The following is a 14,512-nucleotide window of genomic DNA, read 5'->3' on the forward strand; positions in this document are numbered from 1 at the left end:
ATATTTCTATACTTATCTACTATGTTCCAGCTTCCTCTTATGTAACCAAATGAAAGCAAAGCTCACACTGTGTTCAGGGTTCCTCCACCTTTAGGGAGGACTCGTCTTTATTCAGCTAAATAAATGCATTTGACTTATCAAGACAAATCCAGACTCCATCTTTTATTTTACCGAGTCACATCTGACAAACTGCATAACAGAAGAATATGTATTATGATGTAGCAACACTTGGAAATCTATGACCTCCATTTGGATGATGTTCACAGGAATGATTTATTAAAAACAAAAAAAGTCCGAAATCACATGAGATTTCAGTATTCATGCTTTAAAGGCCACAAGAATATGAGAATTACGAGAGATGTGGGCAAACCCTTGAGACTTCAGCCACTTTTTATTTTATTTTCTATGGTTTTAATGTTTAAGCTTTATTTGTCAGAAACAGAATTCAAGAGCACAGAAGAGACTTATGTACCTAACAATGCTTGCATGGGTTGTTAGATCAAGCACAAACTACCGTACTGAATTCCTCCTGAATCATGAACCTATGATGTGTTCAGTGAAGAAGAGGTAATGTCATTTCTCCTTCTCTTGAAGAAATAGAAAAGTTGATGAACCTATTTGGTGCTAATTCTAAACCTAGGACTTTTGTCTGTGTTTAAAATGACAGGAAACATTTTCACTTTTGTTTGGAAGTGGTTTCAGGGACTGCAAATGGAGACCCCAAAACATACCTTCATACAAAAATTCTAACTAAGCCATCCTTTGATGAGAGAACAAAATTGTGAAATAATCCAATCTATTTTGAATGATGAACTATGTGAATGCATAAAACTGGCCATGTAGGTCTTTAGAAAAAATCATAAGCAAACAGACCACTTCTGTTTAGTTGCACACACTTGACATTTTCATCTGCATTTTGGTTAAAGTCCCTGATATTTTATTTCTCTTATCGAAGATTGCAGGAGCAACTAATGTATTGTTTACAAAATACAGTGTCTGACTGATGAACATTTTTGAATAATAGGTTCTTAATATGTCTGCTGGAACGTGAATTTGGGAGACAATGGGAAAGCTAGATTTGTTTTGATTTGTAGGAATATTCCTTTAACATCATTGATTTTGCAGCAGTTATAGAGATGTGCAAAGCAATCTACATGCCCAGGACTTTTTGCAAACATAATTGGCTCTGATATTTTGCCTGTTCTAGAAAAGCTAAGCCTATTCAATTACTTTCCAAGAGCTTGAGCAGCAGAACACTTTGACATCCCTAAGTATTCCTCATTTTGTGATCTTCCACTAACTCTCATGATTTTGTCATCAAATAAATTCCAGCTCGAAAACAGCACAAAACACCAGGCAATCAAAATTCATTTGGGGTTATGAAGTCTTGTTTTATTTAATATAAACAGTGCAAAAACAGAAAATGGATTTGTAAAAGCAAAGTTCATTACTGAGATAAAACTGACTGAAAAATATATTCACTTGTATAGATCCATTCTATTCATGTTTATTCAGAGGAAATTTTTTAGTAATTTCAGTAGGATTTATTGCTATTATTAATGTCTTAGGACTGGAAAATATATTTTGTTGTTCTTTTAAAGATAACCATGAATTTAGGATGGAAACAAATATAAGGTATTGAGCAATTACATGGATATAAGCTAAGGAACTGGATCCAATCTGGGACAGTCACCAGGTCCAGAGGTTTAGCCTTCGGAGCTTTTGGATTCATGCTTGAGCCCTTCCTTAGGGAACTTCTCTCTAGCAGAATATTCTGGTCCCGGTGACCAACCCAGATTGGATCCTGCAACATTATCCTCAGAAACATATATTGCTGTTTACATCTTATGATTTATGATTGTATCTTATGATTTATGATCCATGACTTATCACTTTGTTGTTTGTATGTACACTTAGAGCTTATGCACTGCAGACAAATTCCTCATGTGTCCAATCACACTTGGCCAATAAAGAATTCTATTCTATTCTATTCTATTCTATTCTATTCTATTCTATTCTATTCTATTCTATTCTATTCTATTCTATTCTTAAGCTAAAGAACCAGTTATGCTGATGAAGGATATATGGGGCAGGAGTAATTTGACTTAGAGATTCTAAGAATTTTAAAACTCCTTGCCTAACTTAAAATTTGCTGGAACCTGTAAAAATGTAATTTAAAGCTTAGGTTTATGAAGGAACCATCTTATTCTGTTCCAAGGATTCCAAACTCCAAGGAACCAGTATGCCACTGGTAGTATTCTCAGCAGAAATCCATAAAATGACAACCAAGATAAAGCATGACCAGAATTCTCGGAGTAAGATAGAATGATTCAGTTATTGATAAATTCTTATTGAAGAATGTACTAATAGGACAGATTTAAACTAATTCACATCCTCTAGAATGTTACAGATGAAAAAATTCAAACCTGATTTTTTTAAAAAAGTTAGTCTTTTTAAAATACATTTTAGATGTATTAAACAATTATATTTAGTTGGGCAACCTTGTTACAGATTTCATAATAGCTAGATTGTTGCTATAAAAGTGATCTAGGAAAATGGCTTTAAAATCCATTGCTAATTATTGGTTGTTTTTCAGGAAGGGGAGGCTCTATTCACACACACACACACACACACACACAGAGAGAGAGAGAGAGAGAGAGAGAGAGAGAGAGAGAGAGAGAGAGAGAGAGAGAGAGAGAGAGAGAGAGAGATATGCAGTAATATTTAGAATTTTGGATCCTTAGAATGAGATAGAAAAGAAAGAACAGGCCATTTCTAGGGTTCTTGGCAAAATCTTCAATGACAATAAAACTAATAAAGACAATAAAATCTCTGACCATGTGGAATCCCTTGCAAACAAGAAAAATAATATTGAGATATGAGGTAAATGCTGAATTAAAAGAATCCTGTAACTATGGTTAGAGAATAATAAGAACCTTTAAATAATTTATGATAAGGAAATTCAGGAGCGAATATAAAACATGCTTTCCAATGATTAATGATCATCTCAGCCAGTATACTACAAAAACAGTCATTTCAATAATTGTTAGATGAAATATAAGAACAGACTGCTATAAATATATTTCCATTAAAAGATATAATACAATCAAAATATTCTAAATCACAGTAAATAAAATATTGGCAACAATCAGTTTTATGCAGTAACCAAGGAGTAATCCAGTTAGATATTTATTCTTATCATATCAATAAGGTTTATAAACATATTTGTATCTTAATTGTCATGTTTTTGCAAAAGTATTCAAAAGCATCTCTTTTTTCCAGTTGGGAAGCAGACTTGGAGCATTTTAGTTATTCATAAATATTGATTTATGGGCCCTTAAAGCATGAAATGTCTCAGATGACAGATAGAACCAAACTACTAAAAAATGAATGGTGGTTGATTGAAAAGCTTATTTCATGTTAAAAAAGAAAGCATCATAACCCAGCACATTTTCTTCTCGTTGTTGCTGATAAAAAAACAAGTTGTGATTAATGGCAGAATTCAGGGGCAATCGTGGATGCAAGAGACAATGATATACAGATTACAAACAATAAATCAATAGATCCCTTTTGGGGAAAAAGATGTCGCATATGGTGAATCTAGGGTGCCTGTATTTCTGTTACTGGATTTCTGCATGACCATCCAATGCTATTGAAATAAATGATTCACCTTCATCCCAAGCGGTTGATCTTTATTTTGGCAAAAATCTAGAGATACCTACTTTACTCATTCAGCTTGGGTATGATTAAAAGACTCAGAAAGTTCTCATAAAATAAAGCATATGGAGAGGGGAATAACGTACCCCAAGTTATAGTAAAGAACTTACTGCAAAATTGTTCCCATTTTGATTGCAGGTTGCATACGAAAATTGTACATTGAATTTGAATGGTTTTGTTCTTATGGCTATAATTTTTCCAGAAGTAAATAGAGACTTGTGAAAAGCACCTATTTGCATGCAAAAGATTGAGATTTAACCTCTGGCATCTCTAGATAGGTCTTCAAAATCTTCCATTTGAATTCCTGTTGCCAATACGTGTCAGTAATACCAAGCTATATGGACAACTTTTAGTAAATAGTGAAGTTGCATTTCCCCTTCTTTATGCAAGCTGACTTTAAATGAAATTAAAGGCAGTCAACATATAAATGTTCCACTCCCTTAATAATTTCCCACTTTGATCAAATGTTGCTGCTTGGGGGTCTAACTCATGGAGGCTCTAGATGTTATCCCAAGGTCTGAGTGTGGAGATTGTGCATTCCAAGTATCTACAGTATGTGTGTACCGCTCTCTAAATGCGTATGGAGTGATGTGAATTTATTGATGCTTATACCTACTGTCACCTTATTTTCTTATTGATTCCCCCACTTGCCCATTACGTCCTATCCATCATGCCAAGTTAGGAAAAAGATGAAAAAGTGCTAAGAGGAGAGTTGGTAAGAATATAAATATTTTTTAAAAAATCTACCATGGCTATCTACTGGCCTGGTTTTGCAAGATCTGTCACAATGGATTTCATCACGGTATAGATGACAGTTTTGAATGGCATTTGGTATTTATCCCTCTCCATTTAACAGTCTCCATCTGGACACACATATAAACTGTGAGAGTGATGTATCTGAAAAAGAATATACTTCTGAGATGGTTGTACTTTTCAAATAGAATAGTTATTTTTTTTAACAAATAGAGGAACTTTTTAAAAATGCTTCATTGGGGAAATTTATATGAGGTAGAATATTAGGCAAAAAAGTTTCTCGTGGACTTTTTATTAACAGCCATTAGCTAAAGTTGCATAGTATGGGTTTAGGAAAACAAGCGTTTAATTGTTTTTTAATGGACATTTAAAAAAAAATCAGTGTAATAATAGATGGGAATTCTTCCCATTTAACATTGGTAGTAGAGTAGATTACATTTCTGTCCATCTATATTCCTGAAAGGACAAGGAACCACTGATCAGTTTCAAAAAAAAGAAATAGCAGCAATTCATATAATTGAGAACATCTGTAATGTAGGGCAACAGAGATAGGAAATACTAGAGGAAAGGGACTACCCATCAGATACAGGTAGTCCTCAAGTTATGACCACAATTGAGCCCAAAATTTATGTTGCTAAGTGAAACATTTGTTAAGTGAGTTTTGCCCCATTTTATGAATTTTTCTTTGCCACAAACTTAATTTGTTAAGTTAGTAACATGGTCGTTAAGTGAATCTGGTTTCCCCATTGACTTTGTTTGTCAGAAGGTTGCAAAAGGGGATCATATAAACCCAGGATAGGATGAACACCATAAATATGAACCAATTGCCAGGCATCTAATTTTGATCATGTGACCATGGAGATACTACAACAGTTGTAAGTGTGAAAAACGGTCATAAGTCACTTTTTTCAGTGCTGTTGTAACTTTGAACGGTCACTAAATGAACTGTTGAAAGTCAAGGATTATCTGTAATTAGCATCCCCATTTTTATTTAATTCTCCAGTTAGGGAGAATTACATGAGCTACTAATGGATTCAATTATTTTTTTACAGTAAGCAGATCATATCTGTAGAAAAACACACGTCTACTAACTGATATACATTTTAGGTTTTGAGAGTAAGTTTTTCTAATTATTTTTACTTAAAATATTTATATAACCAACTAAAGTCACATTGTTTGAATTGGATAACCATACAAAGATTTTAAATAAATAAAAATATAATCTCCAATTTGTCCCTGTGGCATAGCGTCTGTATATACAAGTAATCCTTGACTTATGACCATTTGTTTAGCAACCAGGACACCTCACAATCCCTGAGGCACCCCATGCTCTGCACATAATGACTGTAGTGGGGAGAGCCAGGATTGCATGAGGTGCCTTGTTCAACGACAGGAACAACTTAATGACTGTAATTCAGGACTCAGTTGCAGTTATAAGTCAAGGACTATCTTTATTAGAGAAGCTTCTTTGGACTTATCCAGGGGGGCACTTCCCATACACCAATCTGTTCTGTCTAGGTTGCAGACATACACATTCAGTCATAGTTGCTATGGACTCAAGCAGATAACAGTAGACAAGATTGTAAATCAGGGTCTGTGCAAAGGGAGCTTGCCTGAATAAATCTGATTGAAGTCTAGGATGCCATAGAGTGATCCAATTTTGTTCCAGAAGTTAGAGCAACAAGTTGAATTGTCTGCCAACCAATAGGAACAAGAATCACAAAGTGGAGTTTCCAATACATAAATCTGCCTGCACACATCTGGCTGCAATTATTCAGGCTGTGCCCTTTGCCTAGTGAGAAGCCTCATTGATTGGCATTGCTCTGCTTGCCACTGCATGTATCAAAGTCTGATGCTGATGTTCCTCATCATCTGACTGCTCCAGCTGGCCTTCTCTGACGACTCGTGGCTTGAAAATTCCTGAGGCTGACTATCCTCAGACTGAGCTGGAGCAACATTGTCAGTATCAGAGTTTGAATCTGAATCCTGGCCCCCGACACACACCCATTGGAGAACAGAATACAGGCTTTTTTCTAACTGGAAGATCTCACAGAGATGTCCATTTCCTGTACCTATCATCTGGAAAGCAGTCCTGGTCCAAACCATCACATTCCCAAGACTCAGAATTCAGATTACTCCCCAAGACCATTATAGAGCTGAACTGGAAATGGCCATTGGGAACAAGCCAGATATGTTGGGCTGTTGAATCTGAGAAAGGCATTCTCCTCGGAAATAATTCTACAGTTATTGCTGTGAGAAACAGGCCTAACAAGATCTCAACCACTGCTCACAACAGCAACAACACATTCCTCCTTCCTGCTTATTTTTGGACTCCATCCTTTTCTTTCTACTCATCCATCTTAGGTAAGGTATTTATTAACAAGGTGCAGCTGCAAAGTATGCAAACAGAATCAGATGTCCTTATTGTTTAAGTCTAAAAAGGTAGGCTCTTTTGCATTCCCAATGTATTATTTCAGCTGATATGCTGATATTCTTGATTGAAACAGGTGCAGCTTTTTAACAAAGCAAAAGGCAGAGGGTATCTTAGGATGCATAAGAAATTGAATGTGGTAGATTCCAATCTAAACTGAAAAGGAGGAAGAGCAACAGACAGCATCCAAAAAGACTGAAATTCAGACTCTGCTAAATCCAGTCATTAATTAATCTCATCCAAAACTGAGTTATCCAGGAGATTTTGCTCTTCCAAATTCTGCATCAGAGTTAAAACAATTGTAATGAGTGAAAACAGACTAAAGCATGTACTGAAAAACATGAATGAAAACTGTGGAACAGAGCAAACTAATCTATACATTAATACACCATAAACTACCTGTGAATAGAGAACTGGTATACAAAGTTGATACCAATATAAGCAAAGTGTTTGTGTCTTTATGCATTCATAAATTTAAGTGGAACAGGAATACGGGAAACATTGAAAAATTGCATCAAATAATATTTAGCTAAGAGTTACCGTTTCTTAGAATAAGAGTTATTTACTAGGAGGAAAATAAATAGGTTGCTGATTTGATATTTCATTAAGCTTGTTGATCTCGAATGTGAGTTTGAACAATGCCTTTGTCTTATTTTCTTCTACTATTGCTTTGATCTAAACAATGTTATATAATAGCAATAGCATATATACTACTTCACAGTGCTTTACAGCCCTCTCTAAGCGGTTTACAGAGTCAGCATATGGCCTCCAACAATTTTACCGGCCCTCATTTTTCCGACCTTGGAAGGATGGAAGGCTGAGTCAACCTTGAGCAGTGAAATTATATAATAAATGTGTTCACAAGACACACTGAAAACCCAGAGCTTTTTTTGTCATAGATCACCCAGAACGGAGTTCCAACACCTTTTTTGGATGGAACCTTGTAGGATAGGCAAGGCGGGTTGTATGACATGTGTGAGTTCTGGCACCTTTATATATATATATATATATATATATATATATATATATATATATATATATATATATATATATATATATACAAAAAAAGCACTGGGAAAATCAATTTAGTGAGGTATGTTGGGCAAACCCATATTTTAGCCTAGTATATTGCACAACAAAGTCTATCTGTCTATTTAATTTATGCTTCAGTGTATCACTTTACAGAACTGGGCAAATTGAGCAAAGCATGATAAGGCCAACATCAATGTATCATATGAACATACTTAAGACAATGCTACCAACTTTTATATTAGGTGATATTGGTTTCTTGATTGTATGCTTTTTCCCAGGTTTTGACCAAAATGTACCAAAATAAGTGCATTTAGCCTCTTAAGCTGTCCTAAAGTTGTCCACAGGTAACAAAATATTTTAACCTACACGAAAGTGTTTTAAGCTACCTACGGCAGCCTTTGATTGCTGAAGATTGAAAAACCAAGTTATGGTTTTCCAGTAGAATAAAATTGCCCATCTGAACTTCAGACATCCTCTCTTGCTTGAATATACAATTAAAGCAAAATAGTTTAAACATTTGCAACATTCAGACAACTGTAAAAAATAACAGGTGCTGTCCAGGAAGTGTGAATTAATTCAATTTTATATTGGAATCTGGGCAGAATGAACCCTTGAAGAACCACTAATTTTCACACACCAGCCTCCACATCTAGGGCCAGAGGAGGAAAAAAACTGAAATTATGTAAAGAGTTAAGACAATTCAGAAAAAAAACCAAACAAATTTCAGTGTGTGTGTCTAAATGGCATGGCTAGTTAGAGTAGGTGAGCCTGAAGGCCAGAAAGACAAAGAAGGGATATGATATGATAACAGGAAAGAAAAAAATATAGAGTCTCAAATAATTGCTCAATCACACAAAACCCATATATATATATAAATATATTCATTCCTGTAACATAAAAGGACATTTTAGTGGAGATGTGATTTCTATAATACTTATCCTTTAATAAATAGAGGTATTCCTTTGCAGCTGACATTTTAAGGATGGAGAATTTTACTTATTTATTAAAAGAGAAAAAAAATACTTATTTGATTCAAAAGTCTAAAAGGAAAAATTTAAACCATTCTGGAATACTTTTTTTTAAAAAAGAAAGAAAAGTAGCTGCTCCTCTGTTCTTCAGCTGATGCAAATCCTACAACAGTTGCTGTGTAACCATGCTAGATTTAGTTCAAAATACTTCTGTTAGCACAGGGTTTTTTCATTATTGTACAACGTAGGAAACAATTTGGTTGAAATGTATGCAAATACACAACATATGCTTTAGCAGGATAATCAGTACAATGAAACATAAACACACCTGCTAATGTTTGATCCACCAAATTGGTTGCCATGAATGTCACAGCTGGTGATGAGATAGCCGCTACCCTGGTGACTTGAGCTGGCATCCTTGGAGTCATGCAAGTCTCGAGTCTAGAAGCAATACCTGCATACAAAAGAGGACAGAAGCATTTGAGTTTTTCACTAGGTAAAAAGTGCAGAGATCCTGGGACTGAATTTGTTATCATAAACACGAGAGGTAATTGGAAACTAAATATTAACTATTTAGTAGTGGTCAATTTTAATTTAATGTGCAATTATAACTTAGTGCAGAATAAGAAAACCAAAAGACTATATACATCCTGCAATAAAACAATATAATACTCAATGCAAGGCATTTGCTAATGCAATATAATTAACAGTGCACAACCAAAATATAAATCTCTGGTGAATGATGAGAAAGAAGGGTCTTCTAGTTTCATAAAGGTGTTGCATAAAGAAGCATTTTAATTTGACTTCTTTAAATCAAATGAAATTCAAGGGAGAATTGATTCCAGGAAGTTAAGTGGGAAAAGCCCTAAACTGTAAGGGCCCATTTTCACACAAGGAAAAACTTATCACACAATGAAGCTGAACACACAGGTAAAGTGAATCCGAGTCAGGTTGTTCAAATAGGCTGGTTGTTCTTGTATGCTTGGCCTGAAAAGTCAGCATTAACCATTTAAATGCATATAGCTTCTAAAGATTCAGCCAAAATTGAAGAAGAAAGAAAGAAAGAAAGAAAGAAAGAAAGAAAGAAAGAAAGAAAGAAAGAAAGAAAGAAAGAAATAGGAATATAACCAGAGAAACCTAGGAGCAGAGTCTTTTGGATATGAATCAATGCAAGAACATCAGAGTTAGAAAAGCGTATCAATCAATTATTAGCATAATCCACGTATGACACCTTCAAGTATGAATTAATGTTCTACCTATTTTTGAAATAAGCAAGATATGAATGAATTCAATTAAAAGAGCCGAGGTGGCGCAGCAGTTAGAGTGCAGTACTGCAGGCCACTTTAGCTGACTGTGTTCAGCAGGTCAGCGGTTCAAATCTCACCGGTTCAAGGTTGACTTAGCCTTCCATCCTTCCGGGGTAGGTAAAATGAGGACCCAGATTGTTGGGGGCAATGTAAATATATATATATATACATTGCTTACTGGTGTACACTGCTTAGAGAGTGCTTGTACTTAAAGCGGTATATAAGTCTCATAAATAAATAAATAAATAAATAAATAAATAAATATGAATTCAATTGAAAAAAATGGCTTATATCAATGAAAGACTATTAGCAAAGTATGAGCTGATAGATATAAGTTGGTCAAGATTTTGAGATGTGAAGAGAATAAATGTATAATAAAATAGGTTATATTTCTTTAAATAAATAGCTAAATATGGTTTGCAAAACACGTTGTTACCACAAGGAGGGAAGGGAAGTCCCTAACAACCTCTAGGCAAATGCATAAGATCTTCTAATCTAGCAATTTCTGAACAAATTTATAATGTAGTTTTCAAGGTTTTCTATATAAATATTTATAAAAAAATCTTTTTTCCCCATAGATTTGCTACTAAATTCACTGCATCATTGCAAGCAAGAGATTCAGAGAATAATCTAAACAGATTATTAAGCATAATCCTTGCTTGCTTGATTTTACCATCCATAAAAGGCAAGTAGTAGTCATGGGGATTGGGACTGGGTCTTCGCTACATACAAGGAATGTTTAAATAGCCTTTTCCTCGCCAGATGACAATCCTAAGAAAAACTAACAAAAATTACACTGTAACCAATCAAGTCCAGACATTTTTTATACAATATACAGTATCTAATTTAATTCATAGATAATCATTTCACTGATCTGAAGAGGGAAACAAGTAGGGTCTTAAAAATTCCATTAAAATTGCTAGACACATGGAGCTGGACCAGCCCTCATTTAATAAGTATTTTCATTAACACCTGTTATGTTTTGAAATTGACATCTATACTTTTGCTTGTTCATTGCAGCTCCAATTAAAAAAAAAAACAGACTAAGAAAACCGCTCTGAAAAGAATCCAACAAACACCTGAATATTGTACAGGTACCGTATATGCCGCCGTATTAGGCGACCCGGCGTATAAGACGACCCCCATCTTTATAGCCGGGCCGCATTCCTAGAACGTCATCTTATACGCCGGAAACTACCAGTATTTCCGGCGTATAAGATGACTTGGCATATAAGACGACCCCCGTCTTTGGCGCCGATTTCAGCGCTCGCAGAAGTCGTCTTATACGCCGGCATTTACGGTATTTAATCTAGATACCTTAGAAAAAAACATAGTTGGATTATATATGAATGCTTACCACATCCTTAGCAATATTGTTCTTTGTATCTGTACTTCCCTTGTACAGACATGCATATGGCAGATTACTGTATGTCATAGGGTGGGCATCTCAACAAGTCCCTTTCAACATTTGCTCACACTCTGCATAAGTTACATTCAGAATGCAGATGAAGTAAGCTGGCTTTTGAAAGGGTACCTCCAAGACTTTCTACTCCATCCTTTTCCTTTATCTTAGGTAAACATAAGGATGTGCCAGACTTCTTGTTTCTGATTTGCTTTTCAAGACTTTGCATGCCGCAGAAAGACACTGACCTAGCTTGTGTACTTTCTGCTTTTCTAATCAACACTCTCTGCATGCACATTTTTCATTTACTCCTTGAAAAAGCCAGTGTGACAAAAGCCAGCAAAATACACTTAGGCTACTTTTGTTAGCTGTGTTTCCCCCTTCTCGCCCCCACACCAATCATCATTATGTAGAACTAACATCAGTCTGCACATGATTTCCACTGTAATGTGCTGGTATTTTTCCCTCTTCTCTCCTTCTCCTTCTTAAAAAAAGAGGGAGATAACTTCCTTTTTTTTTTCCCTGAAACATTTGAGAAATTTGGGCACATCAACCACAATATCTTTGGGGGAAAAAGATCAAATGAGAAGATCATCTTGGTAACCCTTCTATAGATTAATGGCTGCCTTACTCTCTAATGTGAAAATACAGTCCAGGAATATAAAGGATGGATTGCCTATTATTTTCATTTTTTTCTCCAAATTCTCATTTGGTGAAACACAAATTAGATTTATATCCTGTCTTTTCTTCAGGGACTCACAGTAGTATGATATGGTACTCCCCCCACTTTTTTTTTGCTCACAATGTGCAATGTAGATTAGGATCAAGATAATGTTCTGCCAAGGATAATCCAGTAAACTGTCAAGGGTGAGAGTAGACTTCAAATTGGGTCTCCCTGGTGCTATTCCAAGTCCATATTTTGGACAGAGAGGATCGCTGGTTTGAAAGAGGGGACAAAGAGGCCATCTATGTCACAATTGAACAGCCTTCTTTCAGCAGAGGGGGAGGGATATGACATCATCTATTTCCAGTCTACAACACAGTCCTTTCAGCAATTCCAAGAAGGCTCCACACCCATTTGCACTACTCAGGTCACCCTGAGGACACAAGTAAACTTCCAAGTGGCTTCAAGGACTCTCTAAAAGAATTCAAACGACCAGCTGCCTGCAAGGAATATAAATCCTTCTGGTCCCCATCATCCAGTCAGAACTGAAGAAGCTACTTGGATGAAAAACGAAATGTCTTCAAAGAAAAACAAGAAAGTCCAGTTGCCTCTTGAACATGACCCCAAACAGTTGGGTGAGCTCAAAAGCAGGAAAGATTTTCAACTCATGAGGAAGCTGCGTAAAAGTGCAAATGTCAATATTTCTATGTACATTCATAGTAGAGATTAAGCAGACAAGAATGGGAAATGCACATTGAAAGAAATGTGCCAGCAAATGTGCTAGAAAAACAAGAAAGTCCTGTTGTCTCGTGAAAAAGCACCTTTGGGATAACTATGACCTTGATGAATCTCCATAGACCCTAGTGTTATTGTTAGTCTAATACTATAACCATATTAGTTTTCATTAATAAATTAATAATTACTTAATTTATTAGTTATTTAATTAAATATTTGACCAAAAATGTGTATTCCTAGATATCTTTGTATGTAGTTCATCATATTTTCTCATTATTGTTTGTATTTTTCCACAGTCCAAGTAGAGATATTCACTGTAAAAGATAGAGTTGTGTATGCATTTCTCTAGTAGTATGTTTTGTACCTATTTATTTACATTTGGTACGATGCACTAATTTGCAAAAATTTGAAAATTCTAAATTTTCTAGTATTCAAGAGGGATTTTTTTCAGTTTCCCTACATATTCTTATGTAATATATTTATCATCATTTCCTAGAGCAGTGGTTTTCAACGTTTTTAATGCCGTGACCCCAACTGGTCGTAAGTCGAGGACTACCCAACTGGTCGTAAGTTGAGGACTACCCAACTGGTCATAAATCGAGGACTACACAACCAGTCGTAAATCAAGGACTTTCCCTGCCCAGGAGCGCCATGCATGCATGGTGCTACCCCCTGTGCCAGCTGAAGTGTAGCTGGCAAGGGGCAGCGATGGCGCAGGGCAACCACCAGCTGGGCCACCAGCTGGCCCAGCCCAAGGGAGGTAAGGCAACTGCCAGGCGCCATGCGTGCAAGCAACTCTCCCTGCACCTGCCAGCCTCCCACCTCCCACCCCTGGCCCTCTTTTATTTACATTTTTAGTAGTTGCTCAGCAGGGAGGGGTGGAAGCTTCCAGACAGCTCGCCTTCGCTGCAGACAACTTGCAGCACTGTTTGCAGACTGGGGCTTTTGGCGGGCTCAGCAGGGCAGAAACAGCCTGGACAATTCCTATTGGCTTTTGAAAGCCAATAGAATTAGACTCTATTCAAGAGAGTCTATTCTATTGGCTTTCAAAAGCCAATAGAATAAAAGGGAGTAGCACAGCTAAGGAAAAGGGGAAAAAATGGCGGACTGCGTTGTTTGGTGACCCCCATAAAATGGTCGTTCAACCCCAAATGGGGTCGCAACCCACAGGTTGAGAACAGCTGTCCTAGAGGCAAACCAGAGTAGGTCAAACTATATAGTCCCTAGCAATAGGTTGTTTTTGTACCAGCAAGTGATATACCTCTCCTTGATTGCAATTCCAGTCCTGTGTCATTAAGATTAACATGTTTCTGAACATTTTCCTGTTGTGGAGAGGAGAGGAGAGGAGAGGGGAAGGGAGTGGAGGGGAGGGGAGGGGAAGGGAGAGGAGGGGAAGGGAGGGGAGAAGAGAGGAGAAGAGGTTGGTTTTCACGGGCCTTTTGTTCATTTACAATAAAGTGAACCACTATTATCTTTAGAAGATCGATTCTAATTGGTTTTGAA

The 14,512-nt window shown here is 36.3% G+C and overlaps 1 protein-coding gene across 1 annotated transcript in view; it reads right to left on the reverse strand.

The window, feature by feature from the left end:
* The window catches only part of TCERG1L (transcription elongation regulator 1 like), a 186,786-nt gene that overhangs the window by 61,430 nt on the left and 110,844 nt on the right, over positions 1-14,512 (reverse strand). The window contains exon 5 of the mRNA XM_039334794.1: positions 9,230-9,355. Coding sequence (XP_039190728.1) covers positions 9,230-9,355 — 126 coding nt within the window. The remainder of the gene's footprint in view (positions 1-9,229; positions 9,356-14,512) is intronic.

This window comes from Crotalus tigris, unplaced genomic scaffold, assembly GCF_016545835.1.
Source record: "Crotalus tigris isolate CLP2741 ecotype Arizona unplaced genomic scaffold, ASM1654583v1 scf7180000017546.9332058, whole genome shotgun sequence".
Lineage (NCBI taxonomy): Eukaryota > Metazoa > Chordata > Lepidosauria > Squamata > Viperidae > Crotalus > Crotalus tigris.